Source organism: Psammomys obesus, unplaced genomic scaffold, assembly GCF_907164565.1.
Source record: "Psammomys obesus unplaced genomic scaffold, mPsaObe1.curated_primary_1811, whole genome shotgun sequence".
Classification (NCBI taxonomy): Eukaryota; Metazoa; Chordata; class Mammalia; order Rodentia; family Muridae; genus Psammomys; species Psammomys obesus.
The window spans coordinates 918,608-945,442 of NW_026596166.1; the positions used below are offsets into that span (position 1 = coordinate 918,608).

The 26,835-nt window shown below is 50.5% G+C and overlaps 1 protein-coding gene across 2 annotated transcripts in view; it reads right to left on the minus strand.

The window, feature by feature from the left end:
- Galnt16 (polypeptide N-acetylgalactosaminyltransferase 16) overlaps positions 1-26,835 on the minus strand; it is an 80,840-nt gene that overhangs the window by 13,484 nt on the left and 40,521 nt on the right. The window contains exons 2-10 of one of the 2 annotated variants that reach the window (XM_055595425.1): positions 17,580-17,737; positions 14,314-14,412; positions 13,712-13,779; positions 12,635-12,700; positions 10,497-10,618; positions 7,329-7,416; positions 5,076-5,160; positions 4,732-4,835; positions 1,402-1,528 (exon numbers count right to left, since the gene is read on the minus strand). In XM_055595425.1, coding sequence (XP_055451400.1) covers positions 1,402-1,528; positions 4,732-4,835; positions 5,076-5,160; positions 7,329-7,416; positions 10,497-10,618; positions 12,635-12,700; positions 13,712-13,779; positions 14,314-14,412; positions 17,580-17,737 — 917 coding nt within the window. The remainder of the gene's footprint in view (positions 1-1,401; positions 1,529-4,731; positions 4,836-5,075; positions 5,161-7,328; positions 7,417-10,496; positions 10,619-12,634; positions 12,701-13,711; positions 13,780-14,313; positions 14,413-17,579; positions 17,738-26,835) is intronic. The other variant, XM_055595424.1, reaches the window with a different exon arrangement.

The window sequence follows — 26,835 nt, forward strand, 5'->3', positions numbered from 1 at the left end:
CTTAACATGAAGATGATCTCTTTGTGGTAGGGAGCAGTAAGAAATCCCAGCAGTACGGGCAAAACAATACTGGCGGGAGTGAGAGAATCAGCACCATCTGTCTGGATAAGGTCTGTCAGGACCCGTGACAGGCTCTCCACTCAAGGCAATCTGTTCTATTGAAAGACTTGATATGCGGGCAAAAGGGACACACACGAGAAGAGTTGCTTAGCAAGACACTGGCAGCAACATAGATGCTCTTCAACGGGAATATATTTCCATACACTGGAGAGTGAGGCAGCCTTGAAAAACAGACCATGGCTAGCAATGCGGACAAGGGCGGACGGCAGTGATACAGTGCCAGAGAGCCATGCCCTGGAAGTGCGCATGACAGCAAGCTGCTAACACACACCTGCGGAGGATGGCAGGTCTCTATATACCAACTACAGACAAGAATGTACCTAAGGGTCTCACAGGGTAGACCAGCAGCGTGCTAAGAACAAGTACTTCTGTCCGAAGGCCTTAACGCAATAGCTGCTTTTGAAAAGACGAGTGGGCAACTGGGAGAGAGAATGAGTAGAGATGACTTATTTTAATAATTATTGCAAACATGTTTTGTACATGTCATCTGCATATAAAATTCGGTGTTGGTTTTGCCTGTGTGTTTGCGGTAAATATATATGACTTTTACAGAGGGCTTGGGCTCAGTTCCCAGCACCCACAGTGTGGCTCATAACTAACTAACTGTAACGATTTCCAGGGGATTCTGGCACTTTTCTGGCCTCCTCAAGCACCAGAAATGCACATGGCGCCCATACATACATACATACAACTAAAAATAAAGAAATCATTTTTTTTTTAAATGGGGTGTGAGAAGTCAAGCAATATTTTAGACCATTACTAGTTAGATGTGGAAAACATTGCTTCAACCTATACAAACCAGCATGGCTAGATGAGGGGAAGACATGCCCTTAGCAGGACAGGATGCATACTCAGGACAGCTCCCGCTCCCCCAACTCCTCCATCAGGACCAATGGGTCATCGGACGGTCTTCCAGGACACTGTTCATTCTCCTGTGAGACCAAGTGTACCCTGTGGCTTGGAATGTACATGGCTGGGTGCCAGGCCAAGTCAATGTGAGGGCAGTGGCAGCCATGACCAACCACTAAGGTTCAAGGAATAAGGACAGTGATATACTGGTCACTTGGCCATTTGTCTAAGACTTGTGAAGAAAGGAACTCAAGACAAGAGAGACTTAGGGACAATGCTCCAATTTCATCCTCTACCCTCAGAAATACCTGGAGTGTCAGACCTAGAGGGTGGCAAATGGAAAATGGCACATGCATGGTGAGTGACTAATTGGGGGTGTCTAGAGTGAGGAGATCCCATGCTTCCTCCAGGGTGTTCCCCACTGGGACCTACCTGATATAGGTGAGGGCGTTGCCCTCCGGGAAGTTGTAGGGATGCCGCTTCCTGAAGACATGGCCTACCCGGCTGCAGGGCACAATCTCCAAGCTGCCACCGCACATCCATACCCTGAAGGAGAGTTCTGCAGGAGATGACAGTCCCAGGTGAGGTGGGAAGGAGGAAAGGGGACAGGTGTCTTTCTCTTTGGTGTCTCCTTGAAGGTACATGCTGGGGTATGAGCTCTTGTGCTAGATAGAATGGGGCATTTGCTTATACAAGCTCACAACATGCATTCATACATCCATGTACACATATATGACAGACACACATTCAAATACATACACACATGTACACACACAGACACACACACATTAACACAGCTGCTCTGGCTAGCCAGTTTGCTCCGGGGATCCCATCTCAGCCTTTCAAGGACTGAAATTACATGTAGGCCATCACATCCACTTGGCATTTATGTGGGTTTTGGCGATTTCAACTCTGGTCCTCACAGATGTGTGGCAAACACTTTGAGCACGCCCTCGCCCAAGCCACACTTGAGTGTGGCATCTCTTATGCATCATGGATTGTTCTAGATTCTCTTGTGTGTGTGTGGGGGGGGGGGCAAAACTCAAAAGTGGGAAACAAGAACTATAAGTAAACAAGAATATGTGAAAACACGTAGCATACGGGAGGGTGATAAATGAGAGGGAGAAAAATGCAGCCGGGGGGCGTGGGGCTGAGTGGGGCAGTGGAGTTGGGGGGGGATGATGCTGCATTTTTTAATTAGGATTATTCAAAACTTTTCCTTTTCTTATTATTTCATTTTGTATGTGTAGGGGTGTCTTGCCTGCATGTATGTCCATGTACCAGATGCTCAAAGAAGCCAGAAGGTGGTGTTGGACTGCCTGGAACTGGTGCATGGGTGCTGGGAATTGAACCCAGATCCTCTAGAAGAGTACTCAATGTTCTTAACCACTGAGCCATCTCTCCAGGCCCTCATTTGAGCAGAGATCTGAAACAGGTCCTGAAACTCTCAGGGGAAGAATTTTCCAGAAGGGCATGAACCCAGAGGTACAGGCACGGCTTTGGCGTTCTGGGCAACAAAGGTGTTGTTGACTGAGGCAGGACCTAAAGAGTGGGAATGAGGGTGGAGTTCAGGCATGGGTTTCGGTGAAGAACCCAGGAGCTAGCAGGAGGCCTCTGGGTGTCGATGAGAAGGACAAGGGAAGTCTTTGCAGAGTCTGAGCAGAGGAAGAAACCCTAAGGTAACTTTCAAGATTTTCACATCTGTCAGCCTCACCCCAGGTGGCTTCTGAGCTCCAGAGTGTGTCGCAGGGGACACAAGAGCATGGCTCAGTTTGGGTGGCTCCTGCCTTTCAACAAAGGGATAAATAAAAAGCTCAAAGCCATCAGAGACAGGCGTCTCGGGGCTCAAAATTGGCCCAGCATCTGACCCTCTGAGGGCCACAGCCAGCCTAGACACTTCTTTGAATTTCTTCTGAGGGACTGAACCCTGGCCAGAACATCTCCCAGCTCTGCCTTTCAAGTTCCCCAGCCCCGGAGCTCTCGCCTCAGGCAGAGTTTGAAGTGAGCTATTTGATCATTCACTGGTTTCCCTGTCAGTTCCCAGCCCGGGGGAAAAAAAAAACAAAAAACAAACAAAAAAAAAAAAAACAGAGAAAGAGGAAGGGAGAAAACACGTCTGCAGGCAGGCAGACAGGCTGGGCCTTTCCCAGCCTGCTGGGCCTGTTGCCTCGGCTTCACAGCAAACCTGTTTTGCCAAAGCTGCCTTCAGGCTGAGATCGGGACACAAAGCAGGTCAGTAGGACTCCAAACACATGAAATGGGATGAGGATTCAAGGGTCACCGTGCTCCAGCTCACAGAATTTACTCCTGCGGGCGCTGCCTGTACACTTTGAGAATAATCTGTGCCTGTTCCCACCTGGGTAGGTAGCCGCTCTGCACACCCCGTTTTCCTGGTGAGGGCCGAGAGGACAAGACCGCTACCCCTAACACCTCACACAGCCTCATGACCCCTCAGGGGCTCTGCTGTGAACCTTTGTCACACACTTTCTGACATTCTGACAGATAATACAGCACCGTTATCTGTGTCCTAGTGTCACTGGGGTGGCAGGCCACCAGCCCCACCTGCTACTACTCCAGAAACCTGGGCAGGTGGAAAAGGAGACTATGAGAGCAGCTTTGACAGCTGAATTTGACCAGAGAATTCCCTTGCTCCTGAGGACCCTGGGATAGCTCTCTACCCTGCCTGGTTTCTTCTCTGGGAGCCCTAGTGCTTGGTAGTGCCCTGTAGCGCTCCAGGTTGAACCGGCAGGAGGCAGCAGCTGATAGAGGTTGGTGAGGGGTGACACCTCCACACACCCATGAGAACACAGTGCCTGCCAAGGGGTGTCTGCTTCCGCATCTTTCAGACCTCCAAGCTGTTGGCTGTGGCTCCCTGTGGCCACGGCACCATGGAGGACTCTGCTGGCTAGTCTTCATATCTGGACCACCTTGTGTGTGAGTCCGAAGTGAACAGCCATGCGGGGGGGGCTGCGTTTGCACCCTGATATACACAGTTTCGTGCCTATTTTACCAGTGTCCTGGGAAGCCGGACTCTTTCCTTGTTTTTCTTTTTTCCAAGTAAACAAGCTGGTCCCCGACGGTGACTTCTTCTCTCAGTGGCCCAGACCTCCTACGCAGGAGCCTGGGCTCTGTTCTCACATAGTGATAACTCCGAGGCGCTCCGGGGCAGCAGAGCCAGCTACTCCCTCTCTTGTCCTGTTCCATCTCCCTCTTGCTGTTCCAGGCAGCCCAGGATTTCCCACCCTCATGGTGCTGATGGTCTAACACACACACGGTGATAATGGCCATAGCTTCATTCACTACTCAAATCAGGCTCTGGAGGAAACTGAGTCCCAAAGAGGCTTCAATTGCCCCAAATCAAAATTTAGCCTAAAGAAGCCAAGCCAGGGCTTGCCCCCAGGCTTCTGACTGTCTGTTCCATGTGATCATGTGCCCTGTTGTATACCTTCCTATCTGTTCTAGTAGAGAAACTGACACGTAGTCAAGACGTGTTTCTACACACACGTGTCTAGCCATTTGGCCACAAGCTCTCCCTGGATACTTAAACTTTTCTGTCTAGCTGAGCGGATCTGAACAAATTGCCCTCTGTGCCTGTTTTTTAATCAGTAAAATGGAGACAGTTACACCAGGGGGTCCTTATGATGATTAAATGACTCAGCGAGTGTCACATCTTTAAGACCAGGGTCTCAGGTACAGACTGTGCTCCGTCTGAGCTTTGAGTATTACTCTTGTGTATTTACTATTATTTTTTTATTGACTCACCAAAATTCTCTCCTCCCCAAATGTCCATCTGGGCATCATACTTCCCCAAGTGGTTAAACCAGGACTTGTCAATCACAAAGATCCCTCCAGCTATGACGGGTGTCCTTTAGGAAACAGACAGCAAAAGCGCAACCGTGAAATGTGGAAACCAGGAGCCTCTGTTCCAGCCTCAAGTTGGCCAAATCCCAGGACCTTGACAATTGCTCCCACGGTCTCAGTCCTCTGTCTCTACAGTTAGGTCTACGGGCTCAGACATAGTCAGTACCTTGACTGGGCACCCTCCCAAGAGCCCCCAGGCCCCTGACCCAGGAAGGAGGGCTCCCCAGAGGGCACAGCAGCCTGACCTGATGGGCTTGGTGGGGTCTGTCCGGGTCATCTTCTGCTCCAGCGGGATCTGCTCCCACTTGAAATGCAGACTCCAGTCAAATCCTGCAGGCAAAGCAGGGTGAGAGTGGGCTTGGGCTTTGGGCCTTTTTCTCTACCCTTCAGTCTCTTCTGATCAGAACAGGGTGGTGAAAGCTGCTATTCTGACCCTCGCACGGAGACATGTGCCTACCTCCCCGGCTGCCAACCTACAGAGAAGACCAATGCTAAAAAGCCTATGATGTGTCCACAGAGACCTGCAGTGCTGAAAAAACGAAAGATGAGGCGTCCGCATCGTAAGAGTCAGCAAGGCTCACCCGCAGGTTGCTTTTTGAGTAGAGATCTGAATGAAGGATAAAATAATCTATAGACATAGGGGAAAGGGAAGTTTAGACTGGGGCAGCAGCAGGTGGGTGGTGGCTTGAACCAGAATGACTTCCCTAGGCTTATGTATTTGAATGGTTGGTCCCCAGATGGAACTGTTTTGGAAGGCCTAGTAGGTGTGGCCTTGTTGGAAGAAGGATGTCACTGGGCTTTGAGGTTTTAAAAGCCCATGCCAGGCCCAGTTAGCTACCTCTGCCTCTTGCTTGTGGATCATGTGTAAGCTCTCAGCTACTGTTCCAGCACCGAGCCAGCCTGCCTGCCGCCATGTTTTCCACCATGATGGTCATGGACTCATCCTCTAGAACGGTGAACCTCAAGTTAAATGCTTTCTTTTATAAGCTTCCTTGGCTATAGTGTTTTGTCACAGAAATAGAAAGTAACCAAGACAGAGTACAAAGGCGCTGAGGTGACCTCTCTGAGGGGAAATGGCTGGCCTCCCTGGAGTCTTACCCAGCTCCAAGCTCTAACTCCTGACTGGGTCCACATAGTGGGCATCCAAGCCCTAAAGAAGAACCACCTCCACATCTGCTAGCTCCCAGTAACAGACCCTAGAGCAGCACCATCTAACAGAACTTCCTGTAATGACAGACATATTTTATATCTATATGGCTCAGTGGGGTCACCAAAACCTCGTGCGGCTGCCAAAACCTCATATGGATTAAGCACTTGAAATGTAGCCAGGACAACTAAGAAATTTAATTGTAAATCTTATTTCATTTTAATTAATTTAAAGAGCCACACATGGCTACTGTCATCTGGACTAGGCAGCCCAATGCCAGGGTCCACAGCTGCCCGAAAGGATAATAAAGCAAGACCCCAACTCAAGCCACATCCACCATCCGAAACAGTCCAGAAGGGGCTAGAGCAGTGACTCTCAACCTTCCTAATCCTGTGACCCTTTAATACAGTTCCTCACGTTGAGGTAACCTCCAACCGTAAAATTATTTCATTGCTACTTCTTTGCTACTGTTGTGAATCATGACGTAAATATTTGATATGCAAAACTCTGTGACCCCCCCCCCCAAGGGTCTTGATCCACAGGTTGAAAAGCACTGGGCTAGACAGATTGCTCAGCAAATAGAAGCGTTTGAGGCTCTTTGGAGAAGCCAGGTTCCTTCCCAGAATGTCCTTGGGTGGTTCACAATCATCTGTAACTCCAGTTTCAGGGGATCGGATGCCCTCTTCTGGCCTCTGTGGACATGCATGTACATGGCGCACATACATATACATAAAGTGTAAATTAATTAATTAATATCTAAAAAAACCAGTCCAGGAGTTACATGGAAAGAAAAAAAAATCAACAGGTCAATTTGAATAAAACAGTCTTAGTGCAGTCTGTCTAAAACATTTCAGCATCCAATCGATACGAAACACAAACGAGATAGTGGACCACACTAATCCTAACCACTGCTGTAGGTTTAATATACTTAACAGCCCATAGCAAATCTGACTAGCTGCTTTTCAGGGCTCATTGGCAAATGTGCTGAGTAGCTGTTGTGACTGCCCCCGGGATGTGTGTTAAGAATTCAGGTGAGAACACAGGCTGCTGCTCTCTTCCTGTCCGTACAGCGTCTGCTCTCCAGAAGACGTCCCCTGGGCCTTTGGCTAAGCTCCCTAGGCCAGCAGCACTGGGGAGAGATGAGCCCATGATGAGGGGAGGAAAAGATGAATGACTAGCTGGCCCCACCCCAGACTGTATGAAGCGCTTACAGCCCAGGGCTCTCCTTGTCCCTCCTCAGGTTCGCCTCTGAAGGAAGGATTGGCAGTGTGAACTCGGGAGAGCACTTGAACCAGGGCTTTCACCCTTCTCTTTTCAAGCCCAGAGGCCCTTTCTGAGGAGCGGGACTCACCTCCTCGGAGATCGGCAGATGCTGCAAGGTAGGCGAAATTGTCTAGGCTGATGACGTCGATGATGGGGCTCACCACACGGGTGTGGTCCTAGAAGAGGAGAGTGAGAAGGCGTGAGGTGAGGGACATCTACACAGAGAGGCCAAGCGGCCTGCTCTGCAGAGGGGCCTCTGGAACATGAAGTAGCATGGCTTCCTCATCTCCTGGAAAACCCCAGGGGCTGGACTAGATTACCACACATGCCCAGCGCCAGGCGAAGCCCCACTCCCCCCCAAGCCTCTTTCTCTAACGCAATTTTGAGCCCTTCTGGGATCTCACCCGTTCTGGGATGCCCTCCCTGACTGCTGCAGGATGTCTCTCTCTCACCCTCATGGTCTACAGACAGTTCTGGAACAGCAACTCAGCTGTGCAGCCATGGCACAGGCTGGCTCTCCCGCTGCAGGTTTGAGCTGCTCTGTCCATTGCTGTTCACCTCTCTGCCATCCAGAGTCAAGTCTCTTCGAATGGGCACCAAGAGTGTAGGGCCAGGGACTTTTATGGTTCTACTTTCAAGTCATCTCCCAGAACACAAATCCAATTTCAAAACATCGGTGCATAATACAAATCTTCCTGATTTCTTGAGTGGAGGTAAGTCATGTACACCCAGGAAAACCTAACCACACTGGGTAGGCCCTTTTAACACCACACGGAGGGGCACAGACTACAGCCTCTTTCCTTTCTCTTTTCCCTGCACTCCGTTTTCAACTCAAATGCCCTCTTAACTGAACCAGATGGGATAGCACACACGTGTTTACTCCAGCACTCAGAAGGCCGAGGCGGAAGGATGGTATGTCTAAGGCCAACCCAGGCCGCACAGGGAGACAACAATGATAAAACCAATCTTTAAAAATGTTTTCATTACATCTGTTTTTATCTCTCCCCCAACCAACCTATCTATCTATTTACATGCATGCACCAGCATGCCACAGTATGCATGTAGAGGCCCACAACTTGCTGAAGTCAGTTCTCTTCATTTACCATGTGGGTCCCAGGAATCGAACTCAAGACCTCGGGCTTGGTGGCAAGCACCTTTACCCACTGGCTTCCAAGTCCCTCTGTGCTAAGTTGGAAACACTTCAAATTCCCACATGGCTCAGGTATTCAAAGGCTGGATGGTGGCCCAGCAGGGAATCAGGCTGTAGCTTTTCTCTGCTCCCTACGGAATCAGCTTCTCCCTGTTCATAGAGTCTTTCAATGACATAGAATTAAAATGCTACAAGATTGATATTTTGTATTTAAAAGTACAATGCAGAGGATGTCTATGTTCACACAGTGGACTAACCATCATCATCTAAAATGGAACACTTTATCACCACCCCTCCCTCACACACAGACACAAAGAAACTAATTCAAAGAAACTAACTTTCTTTGTCTACAGATTTTCTAACTGTGGACCTGGCCTACAGATGGGCCTTCTTGACTCTTGACGCTTTCTTTCACCTCACAGGTTTTCTTTTCTTTTTTTATAGTTGGGGGGGGGGAGGAAGAAGTCTTTTTTAAAAATATATATTAGTTTCAGTGTATTCACTTTGTATCCCAGCTGTAGCCACTCCCTCACTCCCTCCCAACCCCACCCTCCCTCCTTCATCTCCTCCCTGCCCTTCTCTAAGTCCATGGATGGGGGAGTCCTCCTGCCCTTCCATCTGATCCTAGCTTATCTTCAGGACTGGCTGTCATGTCCTCCTCTGTGGCCTAGCAAGGCTGCTCCTCCCACAGGGGGTGGGGAGGTCAAAGATCCAGCCATTGAGTGTCTCATGTCAGAGACGCTCCCTGTTCCCCTAACTAGGGAACCCACTTGGATACTGAGCTGCCATGGGCTACATCCCAGCAGGGGTTCTAGGTTATCTCCATGCATGGTTCTTGGTTGGAGAAACAGTCTCAGAAAAGACCCCTGTGCCCAGATATATTTGGGCCTTAATATACATTGTAACACATATCAGGACCTTTTTTCTTGGTTGTGTAATAGTCTACCATATGGACATACCACAGCCTTTTGGTATTTTACATGCAGTGGCCCTGAACACATGTGTAGTTTTTGTGTGGACATGGTTCTTATTTTTCCTTCCCCAGGGTCCAGATCTGTCAGGGAGACTGCTGGGTCACACGGGTAGTTCTATTTAAACTTTAGGGGATTGCCAGACTATCCTCCACAGATTCTGCATTATTTGCCACTCCCACCAGCAATGTGCGAGGTTCCGATGTACGAACATTCTGCCAGCGCCTGTAATTGTCTCTTTGATTATGACCATCCTTGTAGATAACACAACCCTAACCCAGTAGGGCTTTAGAGTTGCATTTCCTGAATGATGACCTGATGAGCTACTTTTTTTACTTTTTCTTCGAGGCAGGGTTTCTCTGTGTAGCCCTGGCTTCCCCGGACAAGGTTTGTAGACCAGGCTGGCCTCAAATTCACAGAGATCCACCTGTCTCTGCCTCCCAAGTGCTGGGATTAAAAGTGTGTGCCAGCATGCCCAGTGGTGAGCTAATTTTTGTGCGTGTGTGTCCATGGGTAAATCTTCTTTAAACAAATGCTCATTCAAATTCTTTGCTTGTTTTTAAAAATTGGGCTGTTTTTCTTCTCTTTCTCTGCTTCCCCTTCCTCCTCGTGTTCCCCTCTCCTTCCTTCTCCCTCTTCTTCCTTTCACTATAGAACCCAGGTTGGTCTGGACTCAGGACCCTCCTGCCAAGTATTAGGATTACAGACACGCACCCCTCCACCCAGCTGGGGCTAGCTGCCTTCTTATGGTTGAGTTGTAATTACCTCATCCTTTCCTGCCATCCCACACTGAGGAACAGCAGTCACACAGCAGGAGCCTCCTGCTCCCTCCTCTCCTTTCTTGGAGAGCTTCCATCCTGCTTTCCAGACTGACCACAAACTCCCCCAGCCCAGGACTGCTGTGCACCCATCACAGGGCGAGCTTCCCAGCTCGCCGAACTTCCATGCAATGTGATTCTCTCACCCCAAGGGGGACACACGTGACAATTATCCCAGTTTTGGGTGTGACAGCTGGCTGGGTGGGGTCTGTCAGGGAAACAGACCCTGAGGCTTCCTACAGTTCCAGCCTCCTGAGGGCTGGGAGCACTGAGGGCATCTCCTGAGGGGGTCCCGCTCCCACAGACAGGTGGCTCACCTCCATCACCCGCTGCAGCATTGGCTGCAGCCACTCCACGTTCACCTCGCAGTGACTATCCAGAAAGGTGAGAACTGTGGCTCCTGCCACATCTGCCCCTCGAACCCGGGACCGTATCAGTCCTGCCAAGGGAAAGGAAAGGGCTGAGCCAACAGCCTGTCAGTGTCCCCGCAAAGTCCCCAGGCCCTTACTGCTTCAGGGTTTGAGGTCTCTTGAGCTATCATGGCTGGCCTGCTCTTTGTGCCTCCTTTTCTTCCCTCCCTCCTTGTCTCCTTCACCTTCATGGTCTCACAGGGTCATTCCCCAAGAGCCTTTGATGCCCTTGATACAGATGGGCAGTCAAGCTGAGTGAGCGGAACTGTAGTTTGGTACTGACAGACCAGATGACAAAAACCTATCCCTTTGAGGACCTTCACAATTCCCTCCAGCTGTACAACCAGATGTGAGAGAATCTTGACTGAGTGGGGCTTGGGTTTGGATGCCAGCCCTTCACTTCCCTTGACTATGTTGTTAAATCTCTCTGAGCCTCAGACAGTTCCTTCCTTCCTTCCTTCCTTCCTTCCTTCCTTCCTTCCTTCCTTCCCACCCTCCTTCCTCCCTTTCCTTTCTGCAGTCCTTGAGATCAGGCACAGGGGTTTGTACATGCTAGGCAAGTACTCTTCCACTGAGCTACATTCTCATCAGTTTCTTACCTAGATGCTTGAAAACACCGTGACCCAGAATGTCACATCAAACAGTACCACAAAGAGAGAGCCTGGCGCCCGGGAACCCATGCTTAGGTCCTCCTGTCGGCTTGCTCCACTTCCTGATGACGTCACTAACTGCTCACTAACTGGCTTTGCTGACAGCCATTCTGCTGAGGGCTGGGGGAAACCTGTCTGTCAGGAATCAGAGGCCCAGATGGTTCTGCCTAGGCCAGAGCAACCACTGTGTCCTGTGAGGAGTGGGAAGGGAGGGGCATAATGGGGAAAGCATGTGGCCATAACTTTTCATCCATGTTGGCAAAACCCTAGGATGACACATTCCCAAGCCTGACAGGCCCTGCTATACAGAGGCTGGAGAGACATTTCCCTTTGGCCTCTTCCATGACTGTGTAAAGATTTCATTCACCAATATCCTCATGTCTCCTAGGCTTAAACGGCCTTTCTTATATAATGTCTATATTATATAATATCATATGTAATATTACATAATTTCCATGTAATATTATATAATATCTTATATAATATCACATATTTCTCCCACTCTAAAGCCTTCTGTGGCTTCCTGCTTCTCTACCTTTTGGGGTCTGCTTTCTTCTCAAGCCCCACCAGTCTGCTGCCCCTGCTGGCCAGGCTTGGAAGGAAGGAAGACTATCGCAGGAAGGAAGACTACACAGAGAGGGACTAAAAAACTGGCCTCTGAGTCTGTCTCTCAGGCTGGAGTCCTGGCTCCTCTATTCGCTACCTTTGGAAACTTACAGAACCTCCTGATACCTCGGTTCTCTGTGGGCAGAATGGGAGCAATGGCTGACAGGACCAAGTATGAGAATGTCAGCAGAGCCAATCAATGCCTGCCACAGCCCTCTAGGGAAGAGGAGCCACCAGCACCAATGTCCACCTGTCAGCTCCTGCCTTTGACTGCAGTGGGCTCGGGCTGCCATGCCCTCCCTTGCTCTCCATCACCTGAGACACAAGGTGTCTGCTACTCCCGCCCCCCACTGAGGCCCACTCCTCCACAGAAGTCCTTCCTGCTCACCCCATCCCCTCTCCTCCATCTTCACACTCTTCACAGAACCTTTAATCTGCCTGTGGTGAGGGTCATTCTGACCCCCTTGGGTACAGATTCCTAGGACCGGAACTGTGCTTGGGACTTTTCTTGTGTCCCCAACATGTCTGGACACTATACTGTGCTATCACTGATGTTCCAAAAACACCCCTTGATTGGCCACACCTTTCTCCTTCCCTTTGGTTTTTCGAGGGGCCTTCCATCACAAGGCTCTTGTTCATCCTTAGAGCAGCCTCGTGAGGCAGAAGAGTGCCGGCACTGTCCCACTTCTCAGAAGACACAGCAAGGTAGGCAGGCAGTACCCGGCCGGAGTGGGGAGGTGAGAGGGTCACACGCCACAGATCCAAGGTAGGGACAGATGCAGCACTCACCTTCCCGCTTGTCATTGCGCAGGCACTTGACCTTGGGAATCCTGGTCAGAAGCAGACAGTCTTCAGCTGAGGGCAAAGGAGAGGAAAGCAAGCTCAATTCAGATGTGGGCATCAGAGCTTACTGGCTGTCATGGCTGAAGGATAGCCCTGTCCCCACTCCTGGGCCAGGGGAGGAATACTAGTGCCTATGAACCCAACTCTAGCCTAGGGGGCACCAGAGAGCCCTGCAGTATTTAAAGGGACTATTCTATGTCAGTTGTAAGTGTGAAGGTTGCTGTGGATATTGGGGTGTGTGTGTGTGTGTGTGTGTGTGTGTGTGTGTGTGTCTGCGAGTGTGCTTGCCTGTGTCTATAGGCACGGAGGCCAGAGGTCAACCGCAGGTGTCTTTCTCTTTATCCTTTACCTCTTTGCCTTATTTTCTGAGACAGGCTCTCTCTGCACGTAGAGCTCACAGTTTTGGTAAGACGGCCTGGCCAGTGAGGCACCCACTGTCCACCCGCCTCACTCCGCCAGCACTTTTTCCATGGCTGCTGGATATCTAAATCCAGGTCTCCATGCATGAACACAGGCACCTTATCTACCGAGGTATCTCCTCCTCGTTGTGGAAGGTCATGATGATGCTAGTGGCTGGAGGTCTGAGGAATAGGACAAGGACCAGCAACTGAGAAGAGGACGGGGAGTCAGAGGCGAGCTTGGGCAGCTCAGCGCTTTGGAACATCAGTGGTAGGCAACTCCTTGTTCAGTTTTTTTGCTTGTTTTTAATTTATTATTTATATTACTAGACTATCCTGCCCACACGTACGCCTGCACACCAGAAGAGGGCACCAGATCTCATTATGATGGTATGAGTCACCGTGTGGTTGTTAGGAATTGAACTCAGGACCTTTGGAGGAACAGCCTGTGCTCTTAACCTCCGAGCCAGGATAGGGAAGGATCCCAGAAAAGACCAAAGATTCCCCACTTGACAGAGGCTAGTGTACGAAGGCCAGGATGGCTGCAGAGAGCTCATCTCGGGACTTGGGGGAACGGTTAGAGCAGGGCATGGAGGGGCACGCCGAGAGGAGGATGCGTACTTACGATCTGAACTGAAGTCATCCACTAAGATGATCTCCTGGATCAAGCTGGCAGGAGTTCGGTTCAGAACGCTGGAGCGGCAGTGGGGACAGAAAGTGCGCCTGCAGTCAGCCTTTCTTACCCATCCCTGTCAAAGCCTCTCTTGCCACGGAGGCTCCTGCTACTCTCCCGCACACCCACCGAGGTTGGGAGGGGTGCCTGTCTTTCTCTGGGAAAGGATACCCAAGCCAGACATGTCCCTGGGCTTTCCTTTCCCAGTCCCATTTGAAATGGAATGAAGGCAGGAGGGGCGTGTCTCTCTGACAGGCTGACAGGCGCCTGCTGTGTGGATCGCTCCCTCTCTCCCTCTACTCAAGAATGGGCTGCATGTCTACCCTCCTTTGACCTCGGGTTTGACGGCTTTTGACTTCTTGGGTCTTCTAGAATACTTGACGGGTCTAGCTTCTCAGAAGGACAGACTTGACCCTGCCAATGCTCGCTGGTTTCCCCACTGTCTGAACACTATCCCTACACCAAGGTCCTGTCTAGTCAGAAACCCCACAGGCCACCCGAGACCTCAGGGGACAGAGCCACCGAGATGATAGGCCACGGGAGGAAGGGCTTACCTCTTCACTGTGCGCAGGAGTGTGGAGCGAGCCTCATTGTGGAAGGTGATGATGACGCTGGTGGCTGGCAGGTCCAAGGAATAGGACAAGGATGGGCAACTGAGAAGAGGACGAGGAGTCAGAGGTGAGCAGTGGGGGCGTGCTTGGGCGGCGCTGTGCTTTTCTTTTCTTTTTAGAGACAGGGTTTCTCTGTGTGGCCTTGGCTGTCCTGGACTCACTTTGTAGACCAAGCTAGCTTCGAACTCACAGAGATCAGCCTGCCTCTGCCTCCCCGAGTGCTGGGATCACAGCCATGCTTTTCTATATCCACTTTGCTGTGCCCTGGGACAGCTCTGTGAGGCAGACGGTACCCTCGAAGCGAGGATATAGCAACCTCCCACAATGTGATACTCCATCCCACAACACCCACATGCTGCCCGGCCTGGGGTCCAGGAAGGAAGCAGCAGATTGAGGAATCGTCCTAAGCCTGGGGGTTCCTTGCCAAAGGCCAAAAGTACCAGAGCACATATGCACTGCCTTCTGGGAGGTTTAGGCTCTGTGTATAGGCTTCAGGATACAGCCAGGAGCCAAACAGCAATGCTACTGCTGGGGCAGACCAGTGGGACAAGTGGTTGGAGTGAGAAAACGACCTTCCTTTTTGCCTTCTCACACCCTGATGCCTTTTCCTCCCTGTCTCCCAGCTCTGGTGGGATCTGGCCAGAAATTCCTCCCACTCTGCCTGCAGGGTGGGAGTGGGAGTGGAGGGACTTCCCTCCCACTCTCTGCCGCGCCAACAGCCCTGCAAGAGCCATCAGGCGGGGGTGGTGGGGGGACTGCAGGATAGCAGCTTCCCAGAAGACACCAAGGGCAGCCCCTGCCGCTGTTCCCTCCTCCACAGCCCTGGGCTCCCCCCACCTACACTCTCCTACCTTGGGACCCCTGACTGTCTCTCTCCTCAGCAAGAGGAATTAAAACCTTCATTCCTGTCGGCCTTCCTCACTATCACTGGGGCTCCAAACCGCTGGAAGGCAGCCGCCTCCGCTGGTTTTCCTAAGCGATGCTCTTTATTACAATCGCTCCAGACTACTCCAGCAATGACTATTTTTTTCATTACCGCGTTCACTCCACTGACAGCAGCTTGCAGCCTGAATTCTCATCTCCTGCCTGGCAGAGAGGCCGGGTCAGGCAGGCAGGGAGTCCCACTAGCATAAGACCCCAGGGAGAAATCCCGAGAAGCTTTAAAATATTTCTCCTTGAGGGAGCTGTGGGGGAAGGGCTCTCTTCTACTCCCAGAAGCCAAGCTTCCAAGCGCCTGCTCCCCAAGGGACAGGGATCTGGGGACTAGCCTGAGCTTGGCTGTCTGAAAAGCAGCCTCTTCCTGCTGCCTAGCCTTGGAACACAGACCTCCAGTGCCCCAGTTCTCCATACTAGTCCTCTAGCCATAGTAGGTCCAAGGAGGGAAACTAGATAATGAGTCTTTCTCTCCTTGAAGGAGACAAACCTCCCGCACTTGTCTGGAGGGCAGACTTGAACACCACATTCTTCTGAGACTTAGATGGCAGGTAGGGCTACCGGATCCCCAGGAGCCAGGAGTTGTCTGAGAGGCTGTCCCAATACTATATCTGCAGAGGTTTCCTCATGAGCCTAACAGGTCCGCCTTATGTTGCTTCTGTCGACAACAGCATGCTAGGAGGAGGCCAGGACCAGGCGCTGGCCTGCAGCACGCTGTCTAGCAGAAGCTGTGACCTGGGAAGGCAAGGCCTGCACCAGCGCACTGGATCTACTGGGCCAGCGCCTCCTTCTCTCCCTCTGCACCAGTGTGCAGGCACACACACACTTCCTGACCCACCTCAGCCCTCTGAGAGCACCTAGCAGCAGCGTGCGGCTCCTCATCGATCCCCTACTGCCCTGGATGTGCACGGCCCCAGCACCATCCCCCCTTTAGCTTCTCAGTGGATACCTGGGGGGGCTGAAGTGGGAAGATCGGCAGAGACCAGCCAGGCTGGGCCCTCAGTTACATGTGGACATAGATTCCCGTAGTTCCTGAGGACTAGATTAGCCAGGACTAGGGATATCCATCAAAGGCCTTGAAGAGCAGAACAGGCACCTACCATTGCTTGCAGTGGGGAGAGAAGGAGTTGGCCCAGGTTGACTGACAAAGGGCTTACACATATGTCTGCTAACACCTGTGATCTCAGCACTTGAGAGTTGAGGTAGGGGAGAATCAAAAGTTCAGGGCTAGCCTAGGGTACATATAGTGAGTTCCAGGCCAGCTTGTGCTACATTGTAAAACCTGGTCTTGCACACACTCCCCGACACACACACACACACACACACACACACACACACACACACACGAAAAATAAAAGAAGGAAAGGAGGACGCAGGAACATCACATGTTGACTGAAGGGTAGGTGAGGCAAGGCATGAGGGGTGGGATTTTGTAGAAGGAGAAGAATGTTTCTGAAGGTGATGGCAAGAAGTGAAAAGGGGTGGCAACACATTCTCCAGATAGGGCACACGGGACTGAACCCAGGAAGAGAGTTGCTGACTTGCCTGGGACCGGTGGAAGGCCTGATCTAGGACCTTGCCCATGTCCCATATGAGAAGAATGAGGAGCAAAACTGGGCTGCATTTACAGGAGCTGCTGGAGCCAGGGGAGACAAAAAAGGGATGTCAAGGGGCCACACTTGACACTATTCAAAGGGGGCAGGGCTGGAGATCTCACTTCAGCTGTGTGGCTCACCTACCTGGACTTTCTTGAGGTCTCCTGGCAAGCTATTCTTGCTGGGATGTCTGAAGAAGGGACTGAGAGGCCCTGCAGCCTCCAGCTGGGGGTTTCTTTGACCTTTCCATTGAAACATGGCTGGATGGTGGGGGCTCACATCCTTTAATCCCAGCACTTGGGAGGCAGAGGCAAGGCTGGAGTCCAGCCTGATCTACAGAGCTAGTTCTAGGACAGCCAGGGTTACCCAAAGAAACCCTGTCTCAAAACATCAAAAGAAAAAAAGACAGACAGAGGACAGGATAGAGCTGAGTGAGGGCTATCGAATGTCTAAGTCACCAGATGAAGACCTGAGGCTTCTTCCTTATTTGTAAAATACACACAATTCGCATGTGTGCATGTTCACACACACACACACACACACACACACACACGCACACACACGACTAAATAAACAAATGTAATAAAATAGTAGAACACACACGAACAACAGGAACCAAGCCAAACAACATTGGTCATTTCTCAGCTTTCCTTTCCTGTCCACACAATGGATGCTCTCTACCTGTAATGGCGGGTGTCCCGGATGGGTCGGTCTGGGCTCAGTTTGTCACTCTCCAGCTGGTTGAAGGCATGTTGTCTGTATGGGTCCTCTCCAGGCTTCAGCTGCTTGGCTGACAGGTATGCCTTCTCATCAAAGCCTTTTGAGGGTGTTCCTGTCACCTGAGACAAAGGTCAGCATCAGAGAGGGCCCGGGCAGGAGGGGTCCACTGGTAGGAAATGGGGAAAGATACACCGAGTCCATGGTAAGAGCGTGCCAGCCGGGTCCCCTCATCCACACCCCTCCCCTGAGAGAACTGGATTCAAACTAGCCATCTGCGCATGTGTGCACAGGTGTGTGGAGGTACCTGGATACAAGTGAACACGGGTGTAGAGTCCAGAAGTCAATGCTGGGGATTTTTTGAGACACCGGATCTGACGGTCACTGATTTGGCTATACTGGTTGGCCAATGAGTTCCAGCTTCCCCTGTGCTGGGGGTACAGGCACGTATCACTACACCCAGCTTCTGTTTTTGGTTGTTTGGTTCTTAATTTTTGCTATTTATTTATTTATTTATTTATTTATTTATTTATTTATTTATCTTTGAGACAGGGTTTCTCTGTGTAGCCTTGGCTGTCCTGGACTCACTCTGTAGACCAGGCTGGCCTCGAACAGGGGAAGAGATCTGCCTTCCCCTGCCTCCCTGAGCGCTGGGATTACATAGGTTCTGGGGATCTGATCTAAGGTCCTCAGACTTTGGGAGGCAGGCACATTATTGGCTGAACTGTCTCCCTAGCACCAAAGCCGGCCATAACAAACGCTAAAGCTAATGCTCTCTACTGGGGATAGAGAGGGTGTTTCCTGGAGAAAATCAGTCACCTGGGATGAGGCGTCTCAAAGAGACTAGGAGCTAGAGGAGGCATTCTGCAGATGGGTAGTCTACTAAGAGTGCTCTTGATCCTGGCTTTGGGTGAGTCACACGCAGGCTGCCTGTGGATAAGAGCCTGGGCTTGGACAAGATGCTGCAGAGAGTTTACACTGAGGACAAACCAACTCTCACAGGTTAAAGCACAGGACCAAATGTATTACTACTGTGCAGGAGCTTCTCTGGGACTTCCGTCTGCTTTCTGCTTCAGTGGCCCCATGTCTGAAGCACTCGGCCCACCGGAGCTAAGTGCTGGGGAGAGAGGGATAACCGGTTCACCAGCCCCACACTCCTCAGCCACACCCTACACTGTGCAACCAGAGTCCCTGGAGAGATACAGGGGAGACACATCAGAGACGAGTGGATGGACACATGCATTCTGACATCTCATTATTTGAACCAAACTGTGGGCCATGAAGGCTATGACATACTGTCAACCGTGCCTGAATCCCGACTCCAATTCTTCAGACCAACCAACAGCCCTGAGCTGAGGGGAGGGAACAATAAAGACAGCAAGAACCGTCCACTCACAGATCCCAAGAATGAGGACTCTATCACATGCCTCGTTCTAAAAGCATGGTCCTGGCATAGCAATGGGACCTGTGGAAAGGGAGACCGCTCCGGGGACTGACCCTGGGGTATCCATGCTCCCTGGAGAGCTTGATCCCAACCTCCCTTGAAGGACTGCTAAAGGGTCTGGAGGCTCCTAACTACTGCCACCTCCTCCAGGGGCCTGTTGTCCTGTGGGCCTGCCGAGAGCCTTGGGGTCCAAGGGCAGATCCGCAGTGGGAAATCTTGTTTTCTCCGGGAAATGTATGTTTGCCAGGGTAAGAAGCTTCTTAGGGTGTATGCTCAGAGGTGACACAGCTGTGGCCACGACAGTCTAATATTCTGAGTCAGCGCCATGCCAGGAAATGAACACAAGTGGCAGCGGCCCCTGTGGGCTCAAAATCCACTTCAGCCAAGAGAGGAGGGGGGGAGGAGGGAGAGAGGGAAAGAGGATGATCCAGCTGAGCCCTGAGTTGCTAGAAAAATCCAGACGGTTCCCTCCTCCCACCAGCTCTGAGGATAAAAGTGAAAAGCTGTGACGCTATGTCCTTCCCACCTAGGACAATGGCGGTACTAATGCTGGCTCCTCCCTTCCCCCAGCTCTGTGTCAGGACAACGGAAAGAAGCCGCTAGCTCATGGCTGAGGAGCTAAAATTAAAGAAAAACCACAGCGGGAAGAGTTTTTCAAACTCCCATAGGGAGTGTATATCACCTCATTATCCTGAAAGTTGACTGGGGGAAACAACCATGCTTATTTATTCAGGACTTTTGGCTGCTCTGTGGCTTTAGGAAACCTCTGACCCCGTGCTCATCCTCTGCTCATTCAACACTGACCGAGAGCCATGCACCTGCCCGGCACCCCTCCCAAGGGTTCGAGGCCTAAAGATCACCTGGGCTTACGTTTATGAATGTGTGAACCCACTCATCCACACCCTCATTCCCCCAGCACCTGCCACATACCCAGAAGTGTGAAAGAGACTTCTGAAATGGCTCCTTGACAGCTGCCTTCCCTTATCTGACCCAAAGCCTCCTGCAGACCTCAGAGGGTGCTCTGGAAGAATATCCCATTAGGCTAAAGCCCTCAGATCCAAGTTAGTCTCAATGCGATCTTGAGAGAAGTCTGAAGTTTCCTTACATGACCCAGAACGCCTGTGCAACCCAGTCCAACTCCATACGGGTCAGAGTCTGAGATGAGACCCTCCTCCTGAGAGACAGTTTGCCAAGAAGGAGGCCTAGGCACACAGGCCCACTCCCTCTCAGCCGTCTCTGCTCTCTTTTCACATGGGTCCGGCGGTCCCTCGGGACGTAGCTGAAACATCAAATTGTCCCTGAACCAACCAAGGGGAGACTGAGGGAGGTAGGATGTGCCTTGTGGTAATGACATGATCCCTGCAGGGCCTCATTTCCTTTTCCTCAGACCCTCCCTGGCTGGCATCTAGATACCACCCATGTAACTCTAGTTTATCAGCCCAGACCATAACTCATTTCCTTGTAGCTCTCCTACTTTTAGCTTTGATCTTGAGGCCTTCGAGCCTTTTCAATGTTCTGTCCTTCTAAAATTGTATCTCAATATGTCTCTGCTCTCTTCACACTCCACACCCTTCTCTGTGCTCCCTGTAGCCCAGACAGGCACTTCCATCTTTGTCTGGCAAGCTACAAGTTCAGGGTCATCTTGGAGCCACTCCCATGCTCTGTAGTTTAATTTAGACCTCTGCCTTGGACTTCCCAACTGCTGTGCTACCGTCGTATCACCAGCACAGCAAGTACTGTGGGAGTCTGGGAATATAGAAATAGAAAGAGCCGGGGGGTGGGGTGGGGGAGATAGCCCACTTGGTAATGTGCTTGCTCTGCAAACACCAAGGACCTGAGTCCAGTCCACAGCACCTCTGTAAAGAGCTGGGTGTGGCTGTGCATCCTTGTAGTTCTACTGCTAGGGAAGCAGACAGCAGAATCCGTAGGGCTCACTGAACAGTCTAACCTAACTGAAGAGCTTCAGACCAATGAGAGACCCTGTCTCAAAAGTTGTCCTCCAGCATGCACACACACACACACACACACACACACACACACACACATATTTGCACATGCAGTTTGCCCAAACATATACAAATAATGATAATAATCTTAGAAAGCTTTCAGCCAGCAGGATGGCTCAGATGCTTAAAGGCATTTGTCACCAAGCCTGACAATCTAAGTTTGACCCCTGGAACAGGTGAAAGTGGAAGGAGAACAAACACACCTATAATTACAACTTATTAGTTAAAGAAAATAACAAAAGCAAAGAGACACACAGCAAGGCAGCCCCAGAAGAGGGACCTCATAGGCATCTGGTTCTTTTCTTGCTCAGCTCGTGACAGGCGTGGCTAAGAAGGGTCATGAAGAAGAAACTCCCACTGAAAGGCGAGGATTTATAGCAGAGCAGCTGGGGACACGGCCACAGAACCTCACCCCAACCCAAGCCAGCTGGGCAGTGACCACAGATGCCGCAGTTTCCCTCCTCCCTCATACAGGGGACGCAGTGACGAGCCTATCTCCACCCACCTGGCTTCTTCAGCACGGCAGGGGTGAGGGGGAAATGTGTCATCTGGTCCTTGGTTACAAGGCCATCAGGAGCTATCCTCTCATGGGACGTGCAGATCCCGGGCATGGGGCTTTTCCCAGAGCTGGTGAGGCTACTGCTGCGCTGTGTGTGGAATCCTTAGGTCAGGCTAGGCACCTGTCACGCGACACTGACATTTGCGATCTTCTACTAAAGCGAGGTGGTTCATGGATGGGGAGGGGCTCGTGAGGCCCCACCCATAGCTGAAGGGCTATGGACAGGTGGCAAGTACTGAGGGAGGGAGGGCCGTTCTTCTTCGAGGGTGTGGCCACAGGGTACCCGTGTTGCATTGGACAGCTCCACACACCGGGAGTACGGCAGCACTGACTGGACTCAATGAATTGTTTTTGTTTAAGAGGACGTAAAGTTGGGAGGGGATATGGTGGAGAGCCAGGGGGAGGTGAAAAGGGGGAATAAGACCAAAACACATTGAATACATGTATGAAATTCTCAAAACATTAATTAAAAAATACTTATTATTTTTTTTTTAATTCTGCTCATTGCCAAGTGGTGGTCGCAGCACTGGTGATCCCAGCACTCGGAGGCAGAGGCAGGAGGATCACTGAGTTCAAGGCCAGCCTGGTCTACAGGGTGAGTTTCAGGACAGCCAGGGCTACACAGAGAAACCCTATTTAAAAAAAAAAAAAAAAAGTGCTGCTCCTCTGTGAGTTCTTGCATCTGACACACAGTACGTCCTCAGCAGGTGTTCGCCGAATAAAGGAATGAATGAGTAACTGAGTGACCAAATAAATATCTAAATATTGCCCCCCCCAAATTAGTAGAACCTTCCCAGCCCCCATGTGACAACTTATAGCCCCCTGTAACTCCACTTCCAGGGGATGCAAACGGCCTCTTCCAGCCTCCACAGGCACCAGGCACCTATGTGGCGCCAAGGTATATATGCAGTCAAAACACTCATACATATAAGATAAAAATTTCTTTGAAGCTGGTATAACCAACCAGGGAAGAAACAGTAGCAAACAAGTGTGATTCTTCCACACCACAGAGCACGGGGAAGCGGATGTCCTGTTCCTCACTGGACTCAGCCTTTCCTGTTGCTTCCACTTCAGCAGCACAGGCTCCTGCCTGCTCTTTCAGGTAGCTTTTCTCCCAGTCTGCGAGCCTTGCTCCTTGACCTCTTGCAGGACTGTCCCATCCTCCCTAAGCCTCCATCCATTCTGTGTAAAACTATGAGGCCACCCCCAAACCTACCTTCCTTTTCCTACGTCACTCACTGCCACCTGGAAGTCAGTATGTGTTTTATATCTTAATCTTCTCGGCCACTTTCTGCTACGAGGGTACAAGTTTCGTCCAGGCAGGGATTGACTGACTGTTTTGTTTAATGCTGGGACCTAAAGTCCACAGTGGTGCCTGGGTGCTATGGGCTCTTTAAAAACAATGGCTAAAGAACAAATGAGTGGGCTGGAGAGGTGGCTCAGTGGTTAATAGCACTGGCTGCTTTTCCAGAGGATCTGAGTTCAATTCCTAGCACCCACATGGCCACTCATAACTAACTGTCTGTTACCCCAATTAAAGGATCTAATGCTCTCTTCTGGCCTCTGTGGGCACCAACACACAGGCAAAACATCCATACATGTAAAACAATAAAATCTTTTTTAAACGAGTGAGGAATGATAATTATCTCATCTTTCTAGCATCTCACCATTTGGAGAAACACAACACTTGAAATCCAGGGTAGCTATGACTGCCTTTGGGTTTTCGTCCCCATTTTCCTGTCCCAATACCCCAAGAACAAGCACATGAGTTTGGATTAGGCCAATCTTGTTATTTCACTCCTCTGTACATAAATTAGCACAGTAATTGGTTCAAGAATGGCCATTTGATTCAATCTAGACCAATCAGAATCTTCCTTGAGACTTTCTATATGATGAGCTCTTTAGCACATTCATTCGTTTTCCATCCCCCCCCTCTAGCTAGTTTGAGTTGGTTGTCCTGTTCTAGTTACCGAAAGTTCATGGATATCAGCCCTTCAATCCTTCAGTCCTTTCAATGAACAGAAAAACAATCTCAAACAAAACAAAACAACAACAAAAACGGTAAAACCCAAAACCCAGCAAATGAAAATGAGACTCAGGAAGACAGCTGTCCATCCTGAGCTATCAGGCTGGTCTCTGGTCCTTTAGGCCAGTGGCTGGAGTCCAGGTCTAGGCGAGGTATTCCCAGCATCCCCTAGCAGTTAGGGTAGTGTCTAGCTTTCAAGATGGAGCTTCCATGTGGACCACACTAGAAGCTCCTCTGTGTTGCCATGGTGAGGAACGAAGGCTGGGGCCTGCAGAGGGATGGCCTCATGAGCTTCTCCTTGCCCCCCTCCCCAGCCCCAGGCAGAAGTGTAAGCAACCACCCCTTTCTTCGGTATTTGTCCTTTTATGGGATGCCAAGCCCGGCACTTCCTCGCTCAATCAGGTCAATCACATGAAAGCGCTTGAGTTGAAAGAGTAGCTTCGCCGAAGCGAAGCGAGTGAGAAGAATCCCTCTTCTTGGAGAGCTTTCGCTCCGTCCCTTACTTTGATTAAACTTTGAGACTCGCCTCACTTGCCTCGGTCTTTTCCCATCAAGATTTCCTTATTGCTCCCTGCTGCTAAAATTAGGAAACAAAGAGCAAAGGGGAGGTTTAAAATAAGAAGGAAATATTTTCCATGTCATTTTCATCAAAAACAGTTCAGCCGCACCCCCGTAAGCCTGGTAATCTTTCCCTTCAGACATACACAGACCTCCACATTTTAAATGTAAACAACTCCAGCCCCTTTTAAACAATTGCTGCCCGATTTGCTTTTACTACCAGTAAAACAGCTACCCGCTGGGTCTTCCTTTCACTAAATTTCAATGAAACTACATATTAAAAGGTTGTGGCCCTATTTTATGGATGACTCCTGTTTTGTTTCTGTTTTTTTTTTTTCTTTTTTTCTCCCCTCCTGAGTCTGCTTTAAACCAAAAACACCTGGTGAACAAAGTGTGATTCCCACTCTCTTCCATGACCCCGAGAGGAAAATCCCATCTGATGCTCTAACCCAAGAAGAAAGACTGCCATTCATTACCAGAACTGCTGAGCAATTCCATCATTCAACATGTCTTTTGCTCAAGGCTTGGGACAAGGTCCCCCAGGGCTTCTCGGACATCTGCCACTACTTTCATCCAACCAGATAAGATGCCTTGTTGGCACAGGACCAGAAGTCTCAGGCTGACCTGGCCCAGATGTGATCCCATCTTCTCTGCATTGCCTTGGAAGCTATAACTACGGTGGCGGCCAATCTGCTCTCTAGAATCTGATGGCTCTGGCATGGCATGCCAGCTCCTGCTGCTCTCTGACCTTGGAGATAACTTACCTTACCCAAGGGTTCTTCTTCATCTGGAAAATGGGAATTCTGGGTATTAAAGGAAATGAATATATAGTGCATTTGGCGCAGGGCCTGGCATGTACGTTGTAGTAATAATCACTGTTGTTATTAATTACCTCGCCTGCCATCTTTTACCAGTGGTTCTGAACCTCAACGTCACCACAGAAGCCCCAGGAAGATTTACAAAGCCCGATGCCCAGGCTGTACTGAAAGCCACTTTAAGTCAGTCTTTGGGCTGGGACACAAACCTCAGGACACTGAAGCCATCCACAGGGTTCTAGTGTGCCCCAGGGACCCACCGCTGTGGCTCTCCATGGACAGCTAACCATGAGGGTCTGCCATCGGCTGGCAGAATCCCAGGACCTCATCATTGCGGAGGACTTATGGCTTATCTCCTTATGGCTGCCCTCCCGTAAGCCTCACTCTGAGTCTCTAGTCCTTGGCTCCTGTTTTTATTGACCTATTGACCTAGAACTTCACCACCTGCAGAGCCGGCAGCAACTAAGCTTGAGCTGCTTTACAACACCCGCACCTCCCTTGAGAGGAAATTCAAGATCACTTACCATCTCTCTGGTAGGGACACCTACCCAGGGCCCCGCCCACATTTCTCAGGCCACACCTCCTATCACTCTTCTGGGCACTACTGGCTGTGTAGCTTTATGAGATTTGTGTTCTTGGTTTAAGTGTTCCAGTGTATTCAAGTGGTTCTAGCTGTCTCACTAAGAGAACCGAAGAAGGCCCACTGTGCATGCGTTCAGGAACCTGAGCCAAATAGATTCCAGAAAGGCTGGACCATGGAGTCAGGCCGTGACACTAGACAGTTCCTGATTAGACAGGCCCCCTTCAGATCCGACAGGCTTCCCAACTCTCCGTGTTCTACCCTGCCGCAAGCCCTGAGATCGTCTGGGAATAGAGAGATCCTGAGGGTGGTCTCTGCAGAGATTTGCTGTGTCATCTGCCGATCGTTTTGTCCAGCTTCACTAAATCATTCCTGCATGTGAAAAGGGCACCCAGACCTTGCCTTCTCCTTCCATCCACAGCTGCTGTAGCCCCTGGGATTAGCCACAGGACCTCTGCCGCAGTAAAGGATACACACTGGAGACTTACTGTGCACCTAAATCTCTGTTAGGTGCTTATTTCTATCTCTAAATGCTCCTGTAAAATACACTCTCTTCTCATCCATACTTTACAGAGGAGGAAAATAAGACCCAGAGAGGTACAGAAGGCAGCATGGCCAGGTCACACACCAACTCAATGACAGGAATGGGACCAGAGTTATGAACATTTGTCCACAGAACCTGGAATAAAGTCTCTTTGTGCCTTTGGATCATTCCTTGACTTAGAAGAGCCTGGGAACCTCCTTCCAGTGTTGAGGCTGTTAGTTCTAAGGCAGGCCCTTGGCTGTTTTTCTCCTTGGCTTATGATCAGGGAATCAGACCACGGCTCACACAGGGACATGCCCAGTGCCGTCATTCTTGGCCTGCATATGGGCTTGGAAGCATTTCTTTGCTTATGACTCAAAAAGAGAGAGAGAGAGAGAGAGAGAAAGAAAGAGGAAAAAATGCAAGAGTTTGTGTTATTTAGACCAAACTAGCACAGAGCCAGACTTTTCTGAACCATTCTGGGCCCTTTTGACTCTTTCCAGCCAGGGACACCCTCAGAGTTCTGATAACCCCCAGCTGCAGACTAATTTAGGAAGTGACAAAGCCAATTCCTACTTGGGGTCTTGCCTGTCCTGTCATGTCATCCCTCCTCCCAAAGAAGCTGTCCCTGCTCTGCTGGAAGCAGAGGGAGGTGCCAGGGAGAGCTGCTGAGATAAACCAACCTGGAGGCTTCCCATGCAAATAACCT